This window comes from Phyllobates terribilis, unplaced genomic scaffold (genome assembly GCF_046119375.1).
Source record: "Phyllobates terribilis strain yellow unplaced genomic scaffold, ASM4611937v1 Scaffold_2__4_contigs__length_985480577, whole genome shotgun sequence".
Taxonomy (NCBI): domain Eukaryota; kingdom Metazoa; phylum Chordata; class Amphibia; order Anura; family Dendrobatidae; genus Phyllobates; species Phyllobates terribilis.
The window spans coordinates 809,172,227-809,194,697 of record NW_027362762.1 but is presented as its reverse complement, the minus strand read 5'-3'; the positions used below and the strand labels follow the sequence as shown (position 1 = coordinate 809,194,697).

Sequence of the window (22,471 nt, the reverse complement as noted above, 5' to 3'; positions counted from 1 at the left end):
GTCAAAATTTTGGGTGACAGTCATTACTGGTTGGTGACACTACTAGTCCCATGCTACAGGGAGAACTTTCTGTCTCTTATTCCCTTACAGGACAGGCCTAATAAAATGGGGCAGTACAAAAAGGCCCTTGTTGCGGAATTATATAAAAAATTCCCATCTGAAAACGCTGACAGCAGAAGTCACACTTCGTTGGACAACCAAGGAGTACAGGCAAGAGAGACACAAATGCAATCCAGCGGAGGCAGGGGAACACTTTCAAAGTTCTGGGACAGTTTTCTCACACCCTCCCATCTAACAGGCCCTGAGGCGTTGGGTATTCTCCCAAGGAAGGAAAAGTTTCGGAAGATGGTGAGGGAGAGCCTTGCCGACCGTACCAACGTCCTCCGTGATTCCTCTGTGCCTTATAATTATTGGGTATCCAATATGGACACGTGGCATGAGCTGGCTCTCTACGCCTTGGAGGTCCTGGCCTGCCCTGCTACTAGCGTTTTGTCAGAGCGGGTTTTTAGTGCCGTTGGTGGAATTATAACCGATAGGCGCATCCGCCTGTCAACTGAAAATGCTGACAGGCTGAATCTTATAAAAATGAACAAGGGCTGGATTGGGCCAGACTTCTCAACACCACCAAATGATAGCAGCGTAACATAAACTCAAATACAGTGTCTTTTTTGTGAGGTCTAACTCTATTCCCATGTACATCTGTCTTCACACCCAGACATGGGTATATGCTTCCTGATTTTGTCTATTTGCTCTTGTCCTCCTCCTTCTCCTCATCCACATCCTCCACCACCATATCACCACCATATGTACCATATCAACATATATACGTCTCTTGCAAGGGGCATTGGAGTTCCTCCAAATTTTTGGCAGCCGTTGCTTTACTGCATAGGCAAACAGTATGGGAGACACACTTCCTAATAATGGGAACATTGTTTTCAGGAGGCCCTCCGACCTCTACGTCTCTTGCAAGGGGCATTGGAGTTCTTCCAAATTTTTGGCAACCGTTGCTTCACTGCATTCTCTATAACTGAATAGCAGACCCTCTCCTTTCTAATGGGAACATGTCGTACTCGTTACTGTGGCCCATCTGTATGTATCTTTTTATATTGTTAGTGGGGTTTTTCCTAAATTTTGGCAGCCGTTGGACTCGCTGCATACCCTATAACTGAATAGGAGACCCTCTCCTTTCTAATGGGAACATGTTGTTACTGTGGCCCAGCTGTATGTGTCTTTAAATTGTTAGTGGGGTTTTTCCTAAATTTTGGCAGCTCTTGCAGTCATAGCATGGGCATTACCACTATAGGAGACCCGCTCCTTTATAATGGGAACATTTTTTTTACTGAGACCCTCCTCTATGTCTCTTCAAAGGGGTATTGGGTGGCGTCCATATTTTTGGCAGCCCTTGCAGTTACTGCATACGGAATAGCCGTATTGGAGACCCACTCGTTAATAATGGGAACAACAAAGCATAGCTGACTGCTGGCCCTATAAAAAAAAGTCTGTGACTTTCAGAGTCCCTCCATCATAAATTGAACAGGATGTGTCTGTTGATGTGTCACAGACCACATGGCCAAATAAGGTTATAAAATGTTAAAATGACATTTCCCGGTAAATGCATTTGTCTTGGTTGAAAGCAATGCAAAAGTGCAAAAACACATCAGATACGCTACGTGTGAACATAGCCCAAGGTGTGTAGGAGCATTTTTATTTTTGTATATTTATTTTGCCTTATATACCAGTCATTACCCTGGAAAGGATGTTCCTTAACATATTTTCCAGGAAAATCCATTTTGGTTTCGTTTTTGTATGTTTTATTGTGAGTCCATAAAAGAGGCGTAATACCTCCGACAACGTTGTTGACAAGTGACCTGGGTGTCAGAACTGCTTCCAGGGGTCTTCCCCATGCTGTTCCCATGTCATTTGAGCACTGTTCCCATTGATTTGGGCAATTTTTTGGCTCTCTGCAGACCGCCAGGGGAAGCCGCCGGAAAAATGCTCGAGTTTCCCATAAACTTACATTGGGCTCGTTTCTTGGTGCGAGCACTCGAATTCCAATTCCAATTTGCTCAACCCGAACAACGAGCACCCAAGCATTTTAGTGCTCACTCATCACTAGTTAACAGTTCTTAATAGCGTTGAGCGAGTATGTTCTGTCCGAATATGCTCGGGCCGAGCTCCGAGTATTTACAGCTGCTCGGTGATAAGGTTAAATCGCTCCCTTGTACATGATTTGCAACTGTTTGACAGTTTTATTACATGTGAGGAATGTGTAAGAAATAGACATTCCTCACATGTAATAAAACTGTCAAACAGTCGCAAATCATGCACACGGGAGCGATTCAACCATATCACCGAGCAGCTGTAAATACTCGGAGCTCGGCCCGAGCATACTAGGCGAAAGGGTTAATAGAACATACTCGCTCAACACTAGTTCTTAACAGTATCTCATTTCATCAATAAATGTGCAAAACCTGTTTCTTTAGGGACCTATTCAGATTTAAATGGACTTTCAGAGGCATATATGTTGGAAACTCTCCAAAAGTGATACCATTTTAAAAAACGCACCCCTCAAATACTTCAAAATTGCTGTAAGGAATTTTTTTAAACTCTTCAGGTGCTAGGCAGGAATTAATGCTAAGTAAAATGAAATATATTTTTTTTTTTAAATTTTGACTCTAAAGTGTTGCTCTAGCCCCAATTTTTTCACTTTTACAAGGAATAACACAAGAAAACTTAACCCACTATTTGTTACCTAGTTTCTTCTGAGCATGCGGATTCCTCACATGTGGCCAGAAACCCCTGTTTGGACAAACGGCAGAGCTCAGACGGGAAAGACCACAATTTGAATTTTGGAACACAAATTTGGGTAAAATAGATTGCGGCCGCCATGTCGCATTTGCACTGCCATTAAGGCACCCAAACAGCAGATAACCCCCACAAGTGACCCCAATTTATAAACTTTATCCCTCAAGTATTTTATACACTTACTACACAGAATTTGATAACATTAGGTCATCATATTGAAAATTGTTAATTTTTTTTTTCACGAAAATGTTGCTTTAACCCCAAGTGTACCCCAGAATTTGATACCCACATATAGTCAAAAGTTCTGTTTGGGCACTCGACAGGGCTCGGAAGGGAAGAAGCGATATTTGGTATTTGGAATGTAAATTTGACTGGAATAGATTGCAGATACCATGTCTCATTTGTAGAACCCAGAGGTACCAAAACACCAGAAACCCCCACAAGTGACCCCATTTTGGAAACTAGACCCATCAAGGAATTCATCTAGGGGTGTGTTGAGCTTGTTGAACCCGTAGATGTTTCAGAGAACTTTTTAAAATATGGATGTGAAAACGAAAATTGTTTTTTTTTATGCTAAAATTTTGTTTTAGCCCCAAATGTGTAATTTTCACAAGGGATAATAGGAAAAAATGGACCTCATAATTTTATTATGCAATTTTTTCCAAACCTGAAGATACCCCATATCTGGTAAAAAAAAAAAAAAAAAAAAAAAGAAAGCTTGCTGTTTGGGTACATGGCAGGGCTTGGAAAAGAGAGCGCTATTTTAATTTTGGAGTGTAAATTTGTTTGGAATTGTCGCCATGTCGCATTTGTAGCATTTGTCGCATTTGTAGAACCCCTGACATACCAAAACAACAGAACCCCCCCTACAAGTGCCCAGATTTCACTGGATTTTATTTAGGGGGGTGGGAGCCATGTCGATTTTCCAGAGTCTTTGTTATTCCAGTAATGTGGGAACTCACTATATTTCTAGTGATATAACAGATCTGAGTGGGGGCTGGTTTTGTGCAGGATAAGTTAGGGTTTTTATTGGTAACCTTTTTGGGTGCATGACATTTTTCAGTATAAGGCTTGGATCACATTCTTGTATTCTACGCTGAACACTTACATCGGGGTTGCCTTGTAAATCCCACAAAAATAAGATGCAGAGAAAACCCCGAAAGAACACTTACTATAATGAGACAGATGGAGACACTTTGGATTCTGTTTGATACCGCCAGAATCGGACATCAATCTTTTTAGACTCACAGATCTGTGGTCGTCCACACTCGTGTGCTAAAAAGACACCTAAAGTGATGGGACACCGCTGGAACAGAGACCATACGGAGTCCAAAGTGACTCCAACTGCCAACTGAGTGGTTCCTTTGGGGGTTTTGTCTGAATCGCGGTTGTTGGGATTTACACAGAAATCCTGATGTAAGCGCTCGGTGGAGAGCGCAGGATAAATGTGAGCCGAGCCTATTTCCGATTTTTGGGAGGCAGAATGAACAAACAGACAACAGTACAAGAATAATTCCGTTCACCCTACGGAATAAGTGAGAACACTGCTTTATTCTTTCGGTTGGTGGGATTAGAGTAATACCAAATTTATATTGCTTACTAAAAATGATTTTTTATATATAAAAAAATAAAAATTCCGTGCCATATTCCGAGAGCTGTAACTTTTTATTTTTATTTTTTGGCAAACCGCTCTGTGAGGGCTTATTTTTGCACACGACGAGTTCGAGATTTTTTTGGTACTCTTGTGGGGAACATAACATTTTTTATCACTTTTTATTCAGGTTTTTTAGATGCAGAATGAACAAAAACCAGCAATTCAATTATTTTTTTATTTTATTTTTTACGCTGTTCACGATGCGATAAGTGATAAGACTGATTTGTTCATAGATCAGTACGATTACAGCAATACCAGATTTATATACCGTATATACTCGAGTATAAGCCGACCCGAATATAAGCTGAGGCCCTAATTTTGCCACAAAAAACTGGGAAAAACTTATTGATGTGAGTATAAGCCGAGGGTGGGAAATGCAGCAGCTACTGGTAAATTTCCCCAATCCTGGTGTGTATGGCCCCCCCCTCATCCCCAGTCCGGGTGTGCATGGCCCCCCCCCTCATCCCCAGTCCGGGTGTGCATGGGCCCCCCCCCCCTCATCCCCAGTCCGGGTGTGCATGGGCCCCCCCCCCTCATCCCCAGTCCGGGTGTGCATGGGCCCCCCCCCCTCATCCCCAGTCCGGGTGTGCATGGCCCCCCCCCTCATCCCCAGTCCGGGTGTGCATGGCACCCCTCATCCCCAGTCCGGATGTGAATGGCACCCCTCATCCCCAGTCCGGGTGTGCATGGCACCCCATCACTGCACACACGAAAAAAAGAAACACTCATACTCACCTTTCTTCCCTCTGCTCCAGTGCTGCTTCCTGTTCTGCCTGCAGCTCACCTCAGCATCTGAGCAGTGCATGACGTCACTGCCATGCGCCCTCAGACTCCGAGGTGAGCTTTCCACACCGGGACTATGGGCGTGGAGAACAGTGAATATTCATTTTCTTAAATAGAGCACACAGTCAGCAGTGGCCGCAGCAGGCTCAGCGATCCTCTAAAGAGAATGAATATTCATTCTTCTCCATGCCCATGGGAATGGAAAAGAGTGAATATTCATACACTCCACTCTAATAGTGGGCACAGAGGATCGCTGAGCCTGCTGCGGCCACTGCTGACTGTGTGCGCCATTAAAGAAAACAAATATTCACTCTTCTCCACTCTCATGGGCGTGGAGAAGAGTGAATATTCATCTTATTTAGCAGTGGGCACACGTGGTAGCTGCAGCAGCCGGCTACTGCATGTGGCCGCTCCGCCGCCACCGAAACCGCCTCCACCTCCTCACAGCCAGTATAAATAAGTATTTACCAGAGTATAAGCCGAGGGGGCCTTTCTCACTTTTTCAGCATAAAAAATGTGCTGAAAAAGTCGACTTATACTCTAGTATATACGGTAGTTTATTTTATGCTTTTCTACTTTTACACACTAAAACAATATTTTACACATCCCCACCGCTCGACTAAAATTGCTGTAACAAGAGTTACAAAAGGCTTACGAACTACGAAAGCTAACAGACAATACCCTATACTCCTTCTCCTAGACCTGTCCTCTGTCTTCAATACAGTTGACCCTTTCCTCCTACTACACATCCTCTCGTATCTTGGCATCAAAGATCTTGCCCTCTCCTAAATCACCTCTTAACTCACTAACCACATTTTTAGGCTGTGTGCTCCATCTGGAATAGCGGCGTTTTGTACGCAGCTTATTTTCGCTGCGCCCAAAACGCTGCGTTGCACAGTACAAGCACAGTGGATGGGATTAATAGAAATCCCATGCCCACTGTGCTTCTTTTTTACGCTGCGTAAACTCACCTGCGCTGCGGGTTTCAAAGTTGCAGCATGTCAATTTCTCTTGCGGGAACGCTCAGTCTTCTGTACGCAGTTTCTCAATAGACTTGCATTAGATGCGGTAAATCCTCAGTTAAAAAAAGGACATGCGTTGTAAAGTGCCCTTATGTGTGGCGCCCCTGAGGGTTCAGTCGCCACAGGGGTACTGCACCTCAGACCGAGGTGTGGTATCTCCTCTCTGAGGTAAGGGTGGAGCTCAGGACTCAGCCATCCATTCAACACTACACCACTCCTGTCCTGAGGGGGGCTTTAAGGCACCATAGTGCTGCCCCAGCCAGGATAGAGGAGATGGGGGGAACCAAAAGATAGGGGGAACCATGTAGTGGGTGAGGGTGGAGGACGCACTTTAGGTTACACTCATTCAATCATATTTAATCAATGGCCATCTTAGGTTCAACATCCTTTGATTGTGGTCTTCATCACTGAACGTGGCTTTCCGGTGGAACCTGCAGCTGATTGAAGATACACGGTCCTCGTCCTCTGGCCTTGAGGCGAGGAGCGGGCTAGAGTTAACGGCTGTCTCTACCCGGTCAAGGCCCCTACCTAAGAAGGCCTGGAGGGGAGCAGAGGAGACAAGCTCCATAGGCAAAAGGATCCCAGGGCGATGCAGACGGAGCGGCATACGCCACCTGTCCTCACTATTCTGGCCTAATAAGAGGGACTCCTGCTGCAAAAGGGGTACCGGCCCCCGATATCTGGCTTTGCTACTTCATGTCCTAATCAGAAAAGCTCGGAGGCTTGGAGGATCCCACCGGGTAACGGACGGAGCGGAGTCGCCACCCGTACCCTTGTTCTGTGTATAGCCTGAGGGAGACCCAGCCTTGTAACACGCACCACATACGGACAGGAGAGGACCTAGTGGGAAAGTCTAGGAACACTCTGGTGCAGGGGGACCTGATTGATGCACCCGAACTACCAGGAGTGTGCTGAACCCCTTCCTGGTGGCCGCAGCGCGCCATGAGGAGCAAGGAGAAGCCTTGAAGCTGACGCCTAACAACGTGAGTAAAGCTTGGAAGACTGCATCCATTGCCTCCGGTCCCTTATTTCAGCTCGACACCACACCGCACCTCCCACTACGACTCCCCTGATCCGTCTTCTCTGCCCTGAGGCCCTGCTCCGCCTATGGGGAGTAGTACGATCTTCTGCTGCCACGACATCCCGCCTCAGAGGACTGCCGCAGCACTGGTGGCGAATCACCAGGCACCACAGGTGGCGTAGTCATTACATCCGTCCCTCCTGGCCCCCTTATTTTTACTGTGACGACCCTGGGCACGGGCCGGGCCTAGGCCACGACTGCATCCACCGTACACCAGGAGGCCTGGTTCCGAGTACCCCCATCTCTCAGGGTAGGGCCAGTGAGCGGGAGCGAGGCGTCACATATGCAGCGCAAATTCACCCTAAAAACGCATCTATATCATGAATAAATTATTTTTTTTTAAAAAATGACGTTGGATTCCCTCTATTTTTGATAACCAGTCCAGGTAAAGCAGACAGCTGTAGGCTTATATTATCAAGGCTGGGAAGGTCCAATGTTATTTTGGCCCTTCTCAGCCTAAAAATACAAATACAAGCCTGCAGCCGCCCCTCAATTGGTGCATCCATTAGATGCGTCAATTCGGGCACTTTGCCTGGCTCTTTCCGATTGCCACCGCCCTAGGGCAATTGGGGGTAATGGCTTATCTGGTTAGATGTTAGCTTTGTAATTAATAAAAAAAAACACACAAAAAAATAATTTAAAAAGCACTACCCCCACACCTCGTTCACCAATTTATTAAAAGGCAAAAAACAAAACCATGAAGGTCTGACATAATCCAGCGAATCACTAGTAGTCCAAAAATGGGAACGTGACTTGCATAAAGAGTCAAATAAAAACAAGAAACACTCCCTCATTCACCAATTTATTATTAAATTAAAATCCCTGCAGCTCCAACGTAATCCATCGTGTGCCCACGCCGTCCAGCGATTCTGTACAGCAACCCATGAAGCTTCTTACTGAGAACGACGCTCCATAGGTCACTCCCAGTCCTGTCTCGCGCTCCGTCGTCAGTAACTCAATTGCAATGATTGGAGTAATAGCCAAATTGCTTTTTTTTTTTCTCTCTCTCCATTTTACCCCACAAAGTTTTCTTCCTGTTCTTTATTACTTTATGTGCTAAATTCAGTTTACGTCATTCAGAACTAAGACCCCTCCCACACAAAGACAGGCCGTCATACTGATCAAATAAAAAAGCTGTGGCTCTTGGAAAATTGGGAGGAAAGCGAAAAAACGAATGTTGACTTTATGGGAAAGGGGTAAACAAAAAGGGGTTAAACGTTCGATCTAAACCCTGACAGCCTGATTTGTAGAAATCTCCAATACATTGCCTGCGCTGAATTCCAGCAGTCATTGTGCAGCGCTTCCTCGGGGACACCGTTATTACACAGTTGTGTGATTCTTGTGTTGAATATACCTAAAAGTACCAAAGGGCTTTATGTATTCTAGTATTACATCTTTTATTTTGGGAAATACATAAGGTGCTATTTCATTAACCACTCCCAATATTGTTATTTTGTCTATATAATATATTGTAGTATGTTTTCTGCAGAAATTCCAATTTCCATCCATCTAATATATGGAAATGATGTTTACAAATCCATTCTTAACTTGTTTCAGGAATAGACAGTAAATGTTATGAATTCTTTTGGGTTGTAGATGCATTTACCAGCAGTGTTAATATTTGCTTGTGCAGGGCTTTTTATTGTAAACTGTTGAGTTCACATTATTATTATTTTTTTTAATGCCTTTAATTTAGCTCATTTCCTACTGTGTGTGGAGTGTTTATCGAGAGCTTCACATGCCTATATCTAAGCACTAAGCCGACACTAGGAAATGCTTCCTTCAGATTTCAGAGGATTAAACCACAGTGATATAAGCCTTTTGAGCCTTATTTGACTGCAATTTCCTAACTGCAGTAACTGCTTTAAAGTTCTCCCTATTAAAAAGTGATAGGTTTTATAATCGAGTCCACTTTGTGAGGGGTGGAACATGAAATCCAGGTTCAAAGGGAGAGCCAGTCTAGCAACTCCAGCCGCCCACTGAATCCCTGCTGCTGACTATGGAAAGATGCATTTTGCCTGTACTGCAGTGAGGATCGCAGTAAGTATTTGTATATGTTAGGTACAGATAGTATAAGTTTTGTTTTTTTTCAATAAGACATAAAAATGATTCTAAGGTTTCTGTATTGGATGTAAAAGAACAGCTATGTGATTTATATCCCCCTTCATAGTAGTTTAAGTAGTGTTTATTTTAGTGGAGGACCTCTGAGAGCTGCAAAAGACCTCGATAGAGCAGGAGTGCTCAACCTGCGACCTGGGGTCCATATAAAGCTATTTTGTTTGGCCCCCTAACTTCTGTTTATACGAGTTTCCATGTCAGAGGGAGGACGTGTAGCTCACTGCTCAGACCCAGAAGCATGGATGGAGTAGAGCATTGTGTACCCATATCTAGGTGCCGCAAACATCAACAGACTTTAGGTCCTTGACCCCTGTTTAGCACTCCAGACAGGCTTATGAGTTAGTGGTGGCTGCCTACCTTAGACATTTACAGTATATACTTTTGATATGATGTAAATGTCTCAATAGGCTCTATCCCTTTTAAGTTTTATTGTGGCTTTTGGAAGTCGTTCACTATGACGAATGTTCTCTCTGGGACCAGTAAAGGTTGTCCAACCCCTCTAATACAAGATCCAGAAGATAGTTTCAATAGTTTATCATCTTGTACTAATAATCATTGTGTCAAGAGTTATGGTGCATTTAGACAGGCCGATAATCCACAAAACAAGTTTGTATGCCAGATTATCTGCTCATGTAAATCATGCAACAAATGTGTAAACCGCTAAACTGACGGTTTATTGCACCATTTATGCCACCAAAAAAATCATTATCAACTGCATGTCTCCCTGGATAAACGGGGTATGTGCTGCTAATTGACATGATTCTGTGCAGGGAGATAACAATCGTATTGGCAATCATTCTGACCCTATCAGTTCATTGGCCTGTGTAAACAAGCGCCAAACCACTATGGTTGATCAGCGCTCCACCCGTACAATCTTATTAGGACTGCTTGTTCTTCCTCACAGTCTTTACGGTGCTCCTGTTTGGCAGTCGATAGCTGGAGGGGGATGATGCTCCTCTAAAAAAAAAACCCGCACACGAAAACGACATTTTTCTATTGAAGGAGACCCATGGACAGGTCTAGTGACATGATCTTCCAGGAGGACTATACAGTCTGTATGGAAGGTGCAATAAGAGGTGGGTGGTGCCGAGCCTGAAACACTTAAGTTGTGGCACTTGCCTGTTTATACATTTGTTAAAATAAAGATGAGCAACCCCAAGTAAGAAAGAAGAACAATCCATGTCTGTAAGCAATTTCCCCAGAAAAAGGAATAACTGAAGAGAACATGACCTGAGTGATGAAGAGAGAGTCAAGATTAAATCTGTTCTGATATTAAGGACTATTTTTATCTAATACACCACAGCCTAATTTCTACATGATAAATATCACCTCCGTGTTCCCAGACTGATGGAGTAAATTCTATATCTGGACCTCTTCTGGGAGTTCATTGTTCTTGCTCGTGATAATTTAGTGTCAGATGTGTCTGCTCCACTTAAACTTTTCCAAATATTCATGTTTTAGGCAAGTTTGCCTCTGTTTTTCTATTCTTTCTACTCAACTTCTTCAGTGATAGAGCAGGACATGATTTTTTTTTTCTGTCAAATTAGAAAGTCCAAATGCAAAAATTAAAAACACCTTACTATGTAGGCTCGTTATGGGCCATGTATTTTGCTAGTAGAGACTGAACAGTCATACATATGTATAAGTGTGTGGTTTTGTGCATTTGTTACCTGTAATATAATGTATAGCTGTCATTGCTTTACCCTTTACTAAGGAACTGGAATAATCTTTTCAATAACTGCAATAAAATGAATCCACATCGGGCTTCGGTTTGACCTGCTAGCCTGCCTTGAAATGCTCTTCTTTTTTTCTATTTCCCGTGTGTGTTTTCTAACTAGTTCTCCTCCTTCCTCCATGTCTGCACTGTACTTGCCGGGAATCTGTAATAAGCTGTGTATGCTGCATTGCATACAAATGAACTGCTATAAGCCTTCATTTACACATGTTACACAGCCGAAGGCTGACACTAGATTAGCGGTGATCAGATGAGTGTATGGATATGTATCACATATTTACTTGTTTTGCATTTGTTGGAAAACTGGTATGACTACTGTAGAGGACTGTGACTGCTGTGTAGGAGAACCGCATCGCTATGACCTCATTGCATCAGATCAGCAGCTGATAGAGTAAATGTCAAGCAATGGCTTTTATAATGGCTTTGCATCTGGGTATCCTTCAGGAATGTTCACATTTATCTTTTCACACGTTTTACAGACCATTTTACTTTTTTTTTCTTTTCTCCTCCTTTCTCCTCTAATATATCAAGAGTTAATCCCAAAATTCTGCCGCTCTGTAATTCTATGGTTCAGTTACTTCACTCAGAAATTTTAGAGAACAGCCTTCTTATAGCACATGCAAAGTCTAGCTATCATAGAAAAAAAAAGACATATACCTAAATTATAAAATACTTGCGTGCATATATATGAAAGCCTCCATACACATTAGTTTAATGTCTAGCGAACATGCCAACTTCATTAGGACTGGCCTCCCTACTCGTCCTCCGACTGATTGTCAGTGACAAGACAGATTGGTATGTTGAATTTTTACACGCATTCCTCTTGTCTTGTTTCACACAGGATAAGCCTTTGCCAGAGGGGTCTAGGAGATATTTAACTCGTTCCATTAAAAATACATATATGAGATTTGATTGTATCGAGAGGACTAGCTGTCTGCTGATGGCAGGTGCCTATACACATGAACACTTATGTTTTTTCGATAAAGATAAAGCTACAAATGGATACGTCTGGCAGTAATCGATCCATCCCCTTATATCATCTGTCTACATAGAGTATTGGAGCCCTACAAACACATCACATGGTCAACTGGGAATCATAGGATTTGACCGATTTTAATGTGTGGAAAGGGCCTTCCGTTGTCCTGGGTTATTTGATTGGAGAAATAGCTTTTATTTCATATCTTTCATGATAATCTTACAATCTGGCTTCAAACCGCACCATTCTACTGAAACTGCCCCGACTAAAGTCACCAACGATCTACTAACCGCCAAATCCAGGCGACACTACTCTGTCCTTCTCCTCCTTGACCTGTCATCTGCCTTTGACACAGTGGACCATTCCCTCTTACTACAGACTCTCTCATCTCTTGGTATCAAACACTTGGCCCTATCTTGTATCTCCTCAAACTTAACAGACAGGACCTTCAGTGTTTCTCACTCACACACCACCTCCTCATCTCACCCCTTATCTGTCGGTGTCCCCCAAGGTTCAGTCCTAGGACCCCTGCTCTTTTCCATCTACACCTTTGGCCTGGGACAGCTCATAGAGTCCCACGGCTTTCAGTATCATCTCTATGCTGACGACACAGATTTACCTCTCTGGCCCGGATATCACCTCCTTACTAACTAGAATCCCACAATATTTGTTCGCTATCTCATCCTTCTTCTCTGCTAGATTTCTAAAACTTAACATGGATAAAACAAAATTCATCATCTTTCCACCATCTCATTCAACCCCCCCATCTGACCTATCCATCAAAATCACGGCTGTCCACTTTCCCCAGTCCCACAAGCTCGCTGCCTCGGGGCAACCCTGAACTCTAACATCTCATTCAAACCTCATATCCAAGCCCTTTCCACTTTCTGCCGACTCAAACTCAAAAACATCTCCTGGATCCGCACATTCCTCAACCATGAATCTGCAAAAACACTAGTGCATGCCCTCATCATCTCCCGCCTCGACTACTGCAACCTCCTGTTCTGTGGCCTCCCCTCTAACACTCTCGCATCCCTCCAATCTATCCTAAACTCTGCTGCCCGACTAATCCACCTGTCTCCCCGCTATTCCCCGGCCTCTCCTCTCTAGCATGTCACTCGAGCACCCGCCATACTCGGTGTATACCCGAGCACCCGATGCAAACTCAAGTAGTGAGCACTTGCACTCAACATTAATCGCCATATCGTCGTCATTTTTTTTTCTTTACTTCTGAAAAAATCCCAAGCCTAACCCCAACCCTAGCCCAACCCTAACCCTAAAGTTTATTTTTTACGCCGTTCCTCCTACGATATAAGTGATTAGATGTCTTTATTCTTCAGGTCGGTGCAATTACAGCGATGCCAGATTCATATCGGGTTTTTATGATTGACAGCTGTCACACACTAAAAGACGCATTTTTTTGTAAAGACTAGTTTTTGCATCGCCATTTGAGAGCTATAATTTTTCCATATTTCGGCCAACAGAGTCATGTGACGGCTTATTTTTTGCGGGACAAGTTGACGTTTTTATTACTACCGTTTTCGGGCACGTGACATTTTTTGATCGCTTTCTATTCTGATTTTTAGAAGACAGAATAAACAAAAACCAACAATTCAGGAATTTTTTTTTTCTATGCCGTTCTGCGTGTGGTAAAATTGATAAGGTAGCTTTATTCTTCGGGTCAGTACATTTACAGCGGTACCGCATTTATATATTTTTTTTATATTTTGGCGCTTTTACACAATAAAAACTATTTTATAGAAAAAAGAATTGTTTTTGAATCGCTTTATTCTGAGAGCTATAACTTTATTTTTCAGCCGTTGGAGCTGTATGGCGGCTTGTTTTTTGCGGGACAAGATGACGTTTTCAGCGGTACCATCTTTATTTACATTCGTCATTTTGATCGAGTTTTATTCCATTTTTTGTTTGGCAGTATGATGATAAAACATTGTTTTATGTTTCTTTTTTTATTAATTTTTTTACCATGTTCACTAAAGGGGTTAACTAGCGGGACAGTTTTATAGGTCAGGTCGTTCCGGACGCGGCGATACCAAATATGTGTACTTTTATTGGTTTATTTTTTTTTTATAAGATTATTTATTTATGGGTACTATATATTTTTATTTATTTATTTTACTATATTTTTTATATTTTTACAATTTTTTTTTTTTTTTTTACTTTTTTTTTTTTCACTTTCTGACATTTTTATTACTTTTTCACTTTGTCCCACTATGGGATTTTCACTTCTTGGAGCCTGATCGGCTGTATAGCACAGGAATGCAGAACCATCCTTGTGCCATGCAGCCTGTCAGCGCTTCAGCGCTGCACAGGGAGAAGTTACTTTGGTCGTGCACTGCGCATGACCAAAGCAACTTCCTGCCTCCTGGTGACCCGGATGTTGTCATGATGACATCGGGTCACCATGGCAACATCCGGGACCGGACTCAGACGCCGGCAGAGAAGGTAAGTATAGCGCTTACCTCCTCTTGCCACTGGAATGCTGCGATCGATTTCGATCGCAGAATTTCAGAGGTTAATGTGCAGGTAGCGGTGCGGGACCACTCCCTGCACATAGCATCGGGTGTCAGCTGTAACAATCAGCTGACACCCGGCGGCGATCTCGCCCGCACCGCACCTGTGTGCGGGTGAAATCGCCAGGGCGTACTAATATGTATCAGGCCCATAAGGCTTAGGGCACAGATACGTATTAGTACACCGTGGGTCAGAAAGGGATTAACCTGCAAATATTGGGTTAATCTGCAAGTTAATAGCATTCTGGCACCGAGCTGCTGCCGGCTGTTAGTGCCTGAGTATGGTTACAGCCTGAAGCCGCGCCTCTATAACTGCATGCTAGAAGTTGCTGGGAGGAATAAAGTTAATTTCTTCCTGGCAGCTGGGTTTTCAGTGCATCGGCCACATGTCATCATAAGACTATTAAACTGTAGATTAACCCTGTATCTACAGGTTGTGTTCACTCACCGGTTCCCATTAAATATTGATCTTTATGTGCATTTAGATTTGACAATCCATACACCAAACAGTTACTATGATTACTACATGTAAACTGCCTATATTATCTTTAGATAGCTGTCAGCCTAACCATCATTTGGCAAATGATTATCTCGTCCAACTCTCCCATACACAGAAGCTCTTGTTCTGGCAGCATTATATCTGGACAAAGGGATTGGTAGTCCAAAATCAGACATGCTGGATCCTTTTGTCAGATGATGTGGGGGCCCCATACACATTAGACTGTAGATATCAGCAGGTTTAGGAATTACAGCTCTTTAATATGTAGCTGTCTCTTTTTAAAGGGACCAAATGTAATTGGACATTTATCTCAAAAGCTCTTTAATGGCCTGCATAAGCTATTCCCTCATTAATCCATCATCAGTTAAGCAGGTAAAAGGTCTGGAGCTGAATCTCAGTGTGGCATTTGGAAGCTGGTGCTGTGAACCCACAATATGTGGTTAAAGATGCTCTCAATGGAAGAGAAACAGACATCATTAGGCTGAAAAAAAATAAAAATGAAATCCATCCGAGGGATAGCAGAAATGAGTGGCCAAATCAACAGTTTGGTACATTTTGCAACAAAAAAAAGAGTGCACTGATAAGCTTGAGAACTCAAAAAGGCCTGGACGTCTACAGAAGTCAACAGTGGTGGATGATCGCAGAATCCTTTCCATGGTGAAGAAAAACCCCTTCAGAACATTCACCTAAGTGAAGAACGCTCTCCGGGAAGCAGGTGTTTCAGTATCTAAGTCAACCATAAAGAGAAAACTTCATGAGGGCAAATACAGAGGGTTCACCACACGGTGCAAGCTATTAAGCAGCCTTAAAAATAGAAAGGCCAGATTAGATTAGACTTTCAAAAAACCTTCTAAAGAAGCCAGCCCAGTTCTGGAAAAGCATTCTTTGGACAGATGAAACTAAGATCAACCTGTACCAGAATGATGGGAAGAAGAAAGTATGGAAGAAGGCTTGGAACGGTTCATGATCAAACGCACACCACATCCTCTGTAAAACATGGTGGAGGCAGTGTGATGGCATGGGCATGTATGACTTCCAATGGCACTGGGCCACTAGTGTTTATTGTTGATTATGTGACTGAAGACAGAAGAAGCCAGATGAATTCTGAAGTGTACAGGGCTATACTTTCTGCTCAGATTCAACCAAATGCTGCAAAGTTGATTGGACAGTGTTAGACAGTACAGATGAACAATGACCCAAAACACACTGCAAAAGCAACCCAGGAGTTTAAGGCAAAGAAGTAGAATATTCTGCAATGGCCGAGTCAGTCGCCAGATCTCCACCCCATCGAGTATGCATTTTGCATGCTTAAAGGGGTATTCCCATCTCCAAGAATCTATCCCATTATGTAGTAGCTGTAATAATAATAATATTAGCAAATATCTCCAATTAGAAATGTAGTATAGTATTTTTGATTCACTATGTCTCTTTCCTACGAGGCCAACCGGAGACCGGAGGTGCGGAAGCCGGTCGTCGCCAGCTGGAAAGGGGGTAAGCCATCAACCACCATCCCTGCCCCTGCCAGCCGACCTTCCGGAGGCCTTTTTCCTGTTACCAATGCCCGACCTGCATCTGATGCAGGTGTTATTTTTGCAACGAGACTGGTCATCTCAGAGCCACTTGCCCAGAGAAACAGAGGAAGAACCCCCCATCCAAGGCCCCAGAGCCTAATGCTTCAGTTCTTTTGGTGGGTGGGCCGGTTGGGAGGGCTTGTGAAAACTTTCAGTCTCTCAGGGTGGGGGACACTCTCACTGTAGGCCTCAAGGACACTGGGGCCGAACGAACCCTCATCCGACCCGAACTGGTGTTCACTGAAGAGCTTATTCCGGGAAAGACCCTGACTGTCACCGGGATTGGGGGCGTCCGATGCCCCTTGCCCATGGCCCGGGTTTTTATTGATTGGGGTGCGGGGAGTGGGGTGAAGGAAGTGGGAGTATCCAAAAACCTACCTGCAAATGTTTTGTTGGGAACTGATTTGGGGAGGATGCTTGCTTATTATGTCCCCAACACCCCTCCCAGATCTGATACGGTTGGTAAGGTTAATGCTGATACTGTGAATGTCAATGCTTTACCTGATGATGATGATGTTGTTGTATTGGAAGGTGCAGGAGAACTCAGCCATGTCACTCTGCGGGGTGATGTTGCTGAGGATCCCCTAGCAGGAGCAAAGGTCAGTGCCAAGGGTAATGGGGAGAGGCACGAGGACCATGAAGCAGGTGGTGCTGTGCCAGCGACCAGTGTCACAACAGAAGGTGACCTGGCTGATGGTAGCTGCCCCATACGTAGCACTGTGCAAGGTAATGGAGGATGATGGAGTAGTAGTTCTCATGGCCTCGCAGGCTAATGAGACGGTGTTATTCCTCGGGGAGACGGCCTATATAGCCGCTGTTACCCGCAGTCAGAGTGCCCAGAACTCAAGTAACGCCCTGCCTTCTGGACCCTCCTCGGACAGAGGAATAACCAGATCAGGTATGGACCCAGAGCCGGTCCCAGTGAGGATGTGGCCTTAACCTCACTTCTGGCTTCCTCCAGCCAGGAGTTTCAGGCAGCTGTGCACTCAGATGCTAGCCTGGAGACGTTAAGGAGCCTCGCTGAGAAACCCACTTCTGAGTCGGAGAAGGAGAGGGTATTCTGGGACCAAGGGAGGTTGCACTGGGAGACAGTTCCCTGTACACCCCAACAGGAGTGGCTGAGGGAAAGACAGCTGGTCGTCCCCTACCAATTCAGGGATGAGTTGTTGCGGATCGCCCATGAGATTCCACTCACTGGACACTTGGGGGTCAGCAAAACCAAGGCCCGGCTGTCTCATCACTTTTATTGGCCCAAAATGAGGACAGATGTGGTGAACTACTGTCACTCCTGTACCACGTGTCAAAGAGTAGGAAAGTCAGGACCGGCCCCCAAAGCCCCCCTGATCTCTTTGCCAGTGATAGAGGAGCCTTTCCAGAGGATTGCTGTGGACATTGTGGGACCACTGGCCATGCCCAGAGCTCTGGAAAACGTTTCATCCTTACCGTGGTAGACAATGCTACCCGGTATCCGGAGGCAGTAGCCCTGTCCTCAATTAGGGCGGATAAGGTGGCGGACGCCCTCTTGGCCATCTTTTCGCGAGTAGGATTTCCCAGGGAGATGCTTACCGACCAGGGGACCCAGTTCATGTCACGCTTAATGGAGGCCCTATGTAAGAAAATGCAGGTGCAGCATTTGGTATCGAGCGTGTATCACCCACAGACCAATGGTTTGTGTGAGCGTTTCAACGGTACCCTCAAACAGATGTTAAAAATGCTGGTTGAAACCCAGGGTCGCGACTGGGAGCGTTACCTCCCACACCTGCTATTTGCTTACAGAGAGGTTCCACAGGCCTCGACGGGGTCCTCCCCCTTTGAGCTCCTGTATGGCAGGCGTGTCCGAGGACCTCTTGGGTTGATAAGGGAATTCTGGGAAGAAGAGCCGAGCTCCCCAGGAGTGTCCATCGTGGAGTATGTCATGCGCTTCCGTGACAAGATGCAGACCTTGACGCAGTTGGTGCATGACAACATGGCGCAAGCCCAGGCTGACCAGAAGCATTGGTACGACCAGAACGCCCGAGAATGGACCTACCAGGTGGGTCAGAAGGTGTGGGTGCTGGTCCCCGTACCAAAGGACAAGCTTCAAGCGGCCTGGGAAGGCCCGTACGTCATTCACCAACAGCTCAACCCGGTCACCTACGTGATCACACTTGACCACGAGCGGGGTAGGCGGAAGGCGTTTCACGTTAATATGATGAAGGCTCATCAAGAACGTGGAACCTGCGTCCTACCGGTCTGCAACTTGCCCGAGGATGGGGAGGATGACCCCCTCTTGGACATGCTCGCCCAAGCGAAGGCAAGCGGGTCCCTAGAGGATGTAGAGCTAAGCGACTTGCTATCCGCAGACCAGAGGTCTCAGATGCAAGCAGTGCTGAAACCCTTCCAAGCAGTGTTCACCAACCTGCCTGGCAGGACTGAAGTGGCGGTCCATGAAGTGGACACCGGGAATCATGCCCCACTCCGGCGGACAGCCTATCGAATCTCCGACGTGCAGCATGTCATGCGCCAGGAGGTCGAGGAGATGCTGCAGTTGGGGGTGATTAAGCGGTCCAAGAGCACGTGGGCCTCACCTGTAGTCCTGGTGCCAAAGAAGGACCGGACCACCCGGTTCTGTGTGGACTACAGGGGGCTCAACGCTATCACAGCCTCTGATGCACAACCAATGCCACGCATTGAGGAGCTGCTGGAGCGGTTAGCCAGTGTGAGCTATCTCTCCATTATGGATTTGAGTCGGGGATATTGGCAGATTCCCTTGAGCCCCGGGGCCCAGGAGAAGTCCGCCTTTATCACCCCCTTCAGATTGTATGAATCCACGGTCATGCCCTTCGGCATTAAAAATGCCCCTGCCACGTTCCAGCGAATGGTCAGCCACCTGCTCCAGGGACTGGAGAGGTACGCAGTGGCGTACCTGGATGACATTGCCATCTTCAGTCCCACCTGGGAGGATCACCTCGAGCATCTGCAGCAGGTGCTCGGGCGCATTCACCAGGCGGGCTTGACCATCAAGCCGGGAAAGTGCCAGATGGGCATGAACGAGGTCCACTACCTGGGGCACCGGGTAGGTGGGGGTACTCTGAAGCCAGAGCCTGGAAAGGTGGACGCTATCGTGTCCTGGCCCACCCCCAGGACCAAGAAGCAGGTGCAGTCCTTCTTGGGCACCGCAGGGTACTATAGACGCTTTGTACAGGACTATAGTAGCCTTGCGAAGCCCTTGACAGACCTCACCAGGAAGAGCCTACCCCATTCCGTCAAATGGACAGATGAATGCGAGGTGGCCTTTAGGGCGTTGAAAACTGCCTTGAGCAGATCCGCTGTGCTAAAGGCGGTCGACGGAACACGGCCACTCTTAGTACAGACCGACGCCAGTGAGTTTGGCCTCGGTGCTGTACTCAGCCAGGTCGACTCGGGGAACCAAGAACACCCCGTGTTGTACCTAAGCCGGAAACTGCTGCCGAGGGAAGTGGCCTATTCCACCATAGAGAAGGAGTGCCTGGCCATTGTATGGGCCCTCAAGCGCTTACAGCCTTACTTGTACGGGCGCCCCTTCACTGTCGTGACTGACCACAACCCCCTGAGTTGGCTGCACACCATGTCAGGTGCCAATGGAAGGTTGTTACGCTGGAGCCTCACCCTCCAGCAGTACGACTTTACCGTTCAACACCGCAAGGGCAGCGAGCATGGCAATGCCGATGGGTTGTCCCGGCGAGGGGAGCCTCCAGACATACGCTTGGAGGAGTACCAGAAGGTCCTACCTCCATAGCGCAGTCTAAAAGGGGGAGGTGTCAGGCAAAAGGTATTTTTTTCCCTAATTTTAAAAATGAGAGATGTTTTAAAAAAGAAACCCCCCACCCCCTATCCATTTGTAAGAGAAGACATAGAACTGCAGTGCTGGCCCCCACCCTAAGAATTTTTATTATCGTCGTAAACCCTCAGTGCAGAGCAGCTTCTAGTTCAAAATAGTTATTCCCTCCAAAATTCTATTGTTTAGCTGGACAAACAGTTAATGTAGAATTTAAAAACTCACATGACGGTCACTAACCCAGGGACCAGAGTTTGGAATGTTCACATTTTCCTGGTTACAATGATATATTTTTCATAACTGGGATACCCCCAGAAATCGAAGAATTGGTTTCTTAGCTTCTGAGCATCATAGAGAGGTCCTGTTTAATATCCATCTGCATGAAAATTAGTGACGGCCAACATGATGTCTCCATCTTGGATGTGGGACCCCCCCACACCAAGATATGAAATCTGAAGGTTTCTATGTTCTATGCAGATGGGTGGTTTCACAAAACCGAGCCCCCGGGTGAGGTAGACAAAATGGGCGGTTCCTAATAATTTGGCCCTGTTACTAAAAAGCAAATCAGCCATTTTCAGGTCATTCTTCTCAGGGACGCCAGATGCACGCATACCACGCTGCGCGGAAGAATCGCGTCTAATTTCCGGGGAGCCGTCCCCCCCACAGAATCTGAGACCATCACCTCGTGGCACAGGTTTTGCTATTACTTATCCCTTTTATTTTAATAACTGTTTATGCATACATGTAAATTGTCTCCTTTATAATATCTTGTATATTTTGTAAACACTGCCCCCCTTTTGGGAGTAAATCATTAATTATTTAACAGTTTCGTCCTTCTTGTCCTATGTCGAGCAAACACGTTCCTCACCCGCTAATTCACGTTACCTACCAGGTACCCGATCCACCTGTTAAGCGATCGGTGGTGGCAGTATACCAGTATTTATGTGATATTGTGGTTTGAGGGTGGCTGGTCGGAGGTATATATACGTTCCTGGAAGGAACTGGAGGTATATATATACGTCCTGTCACATCACGTGCCGCAATAGTCGACATAAATTAGAGCAGCTGCACGCGTGCTTATCCTCGGTCAATACCGTGTTTGACCAGCAGGATAAGGGGGCGCCAGAGAGCTGCAAGGTCTGACCCAAGTGGGTGTCGTTTTCCTGACAATACCTAAGGTCCTGTGATGCCTGCACATGAGGTAAGCGAGAGAGATAGCGAATCAAAAATACTATACTACATTTCTAATTGGAGGTATTTGCTAATATTATTATTATTACACCTACTACATAATGGGATAGGATCTTGGAGATGGGAATACCCCTTTAAGGGAACCTGTTGCCTGAAAGAAACTGCTATTCGCAGTCGCATCTAATGCAAGTCTATGGGACAATTCCGCACAGAAGACGGAGTGTTGCTGCAAGAGAAATTGACATGCACAGTGGGCAGTGAAAATATGCTGCGGCCAAAACACTAGTATTACTGTTCGTTGGCACGCAGCCTAACAGCCGCGAAATGTGGGGCGGGGACTCAAGCATGGCGCTTGAGCACCCGCGATTCTCGACTGAGTAACGAGCGTACCCAAGCACCCCGATCCTCAATCGAGTATCGAGCACTGGCGAGCACGCTCGCTCATCACTAGTTATGAAATGTCCTATAAATGTGTGTTCCATTCCTGATCTAAAGATCTAGGCTTTTATTTGAGATGAACAGGAAATACAATAATCAAGCTATCATAATGGTGATAAAAAGCCTGATGTTACCATTTTACTACAGTAAATTTATCTCTTAAACATGAACCATGTATGAGGGAGTCAGGGAAATTGAGGAGTCGAAGGTTTTGCTTACCAACTCCACAGCCCTGGTTCATGGCTTCCAGACTTCAGGCAGTCATTGCCTA

General features: G+C 45.4%; 1 protein-coding gene across 7 annotated transcripts in view; it reads left to right on the top strand.

Moving 5' to 3' along the window:
- TSPOAP1 (TSPO associated protein 1) overlaps window positions 1–22,471 on the top strand; it is a 191,802-nt gene that overhangs the window by 24,133 nt on the left and 145,198 nt on the right. Inside the window, exon 1 of one of the 7 annotated variants that reach the window (XM_073667568.1) lies at window positions 9,287–9,385. The exons of the other annotated variants lie outside the window; for them this stretch is intronic. Coding sequence (XP_073523669.1) covers window positions 9,353–9,385 — 33 coding nt within the window. The 5' untranslated portion in view covers window positions 9,287–9,352. Of the gene's footprint in view, window positions 1–9,286; window positions 9,386–22,471 lie in introns of those variants that run through there. 7 annotated transcript variants of the gene reach the window in all.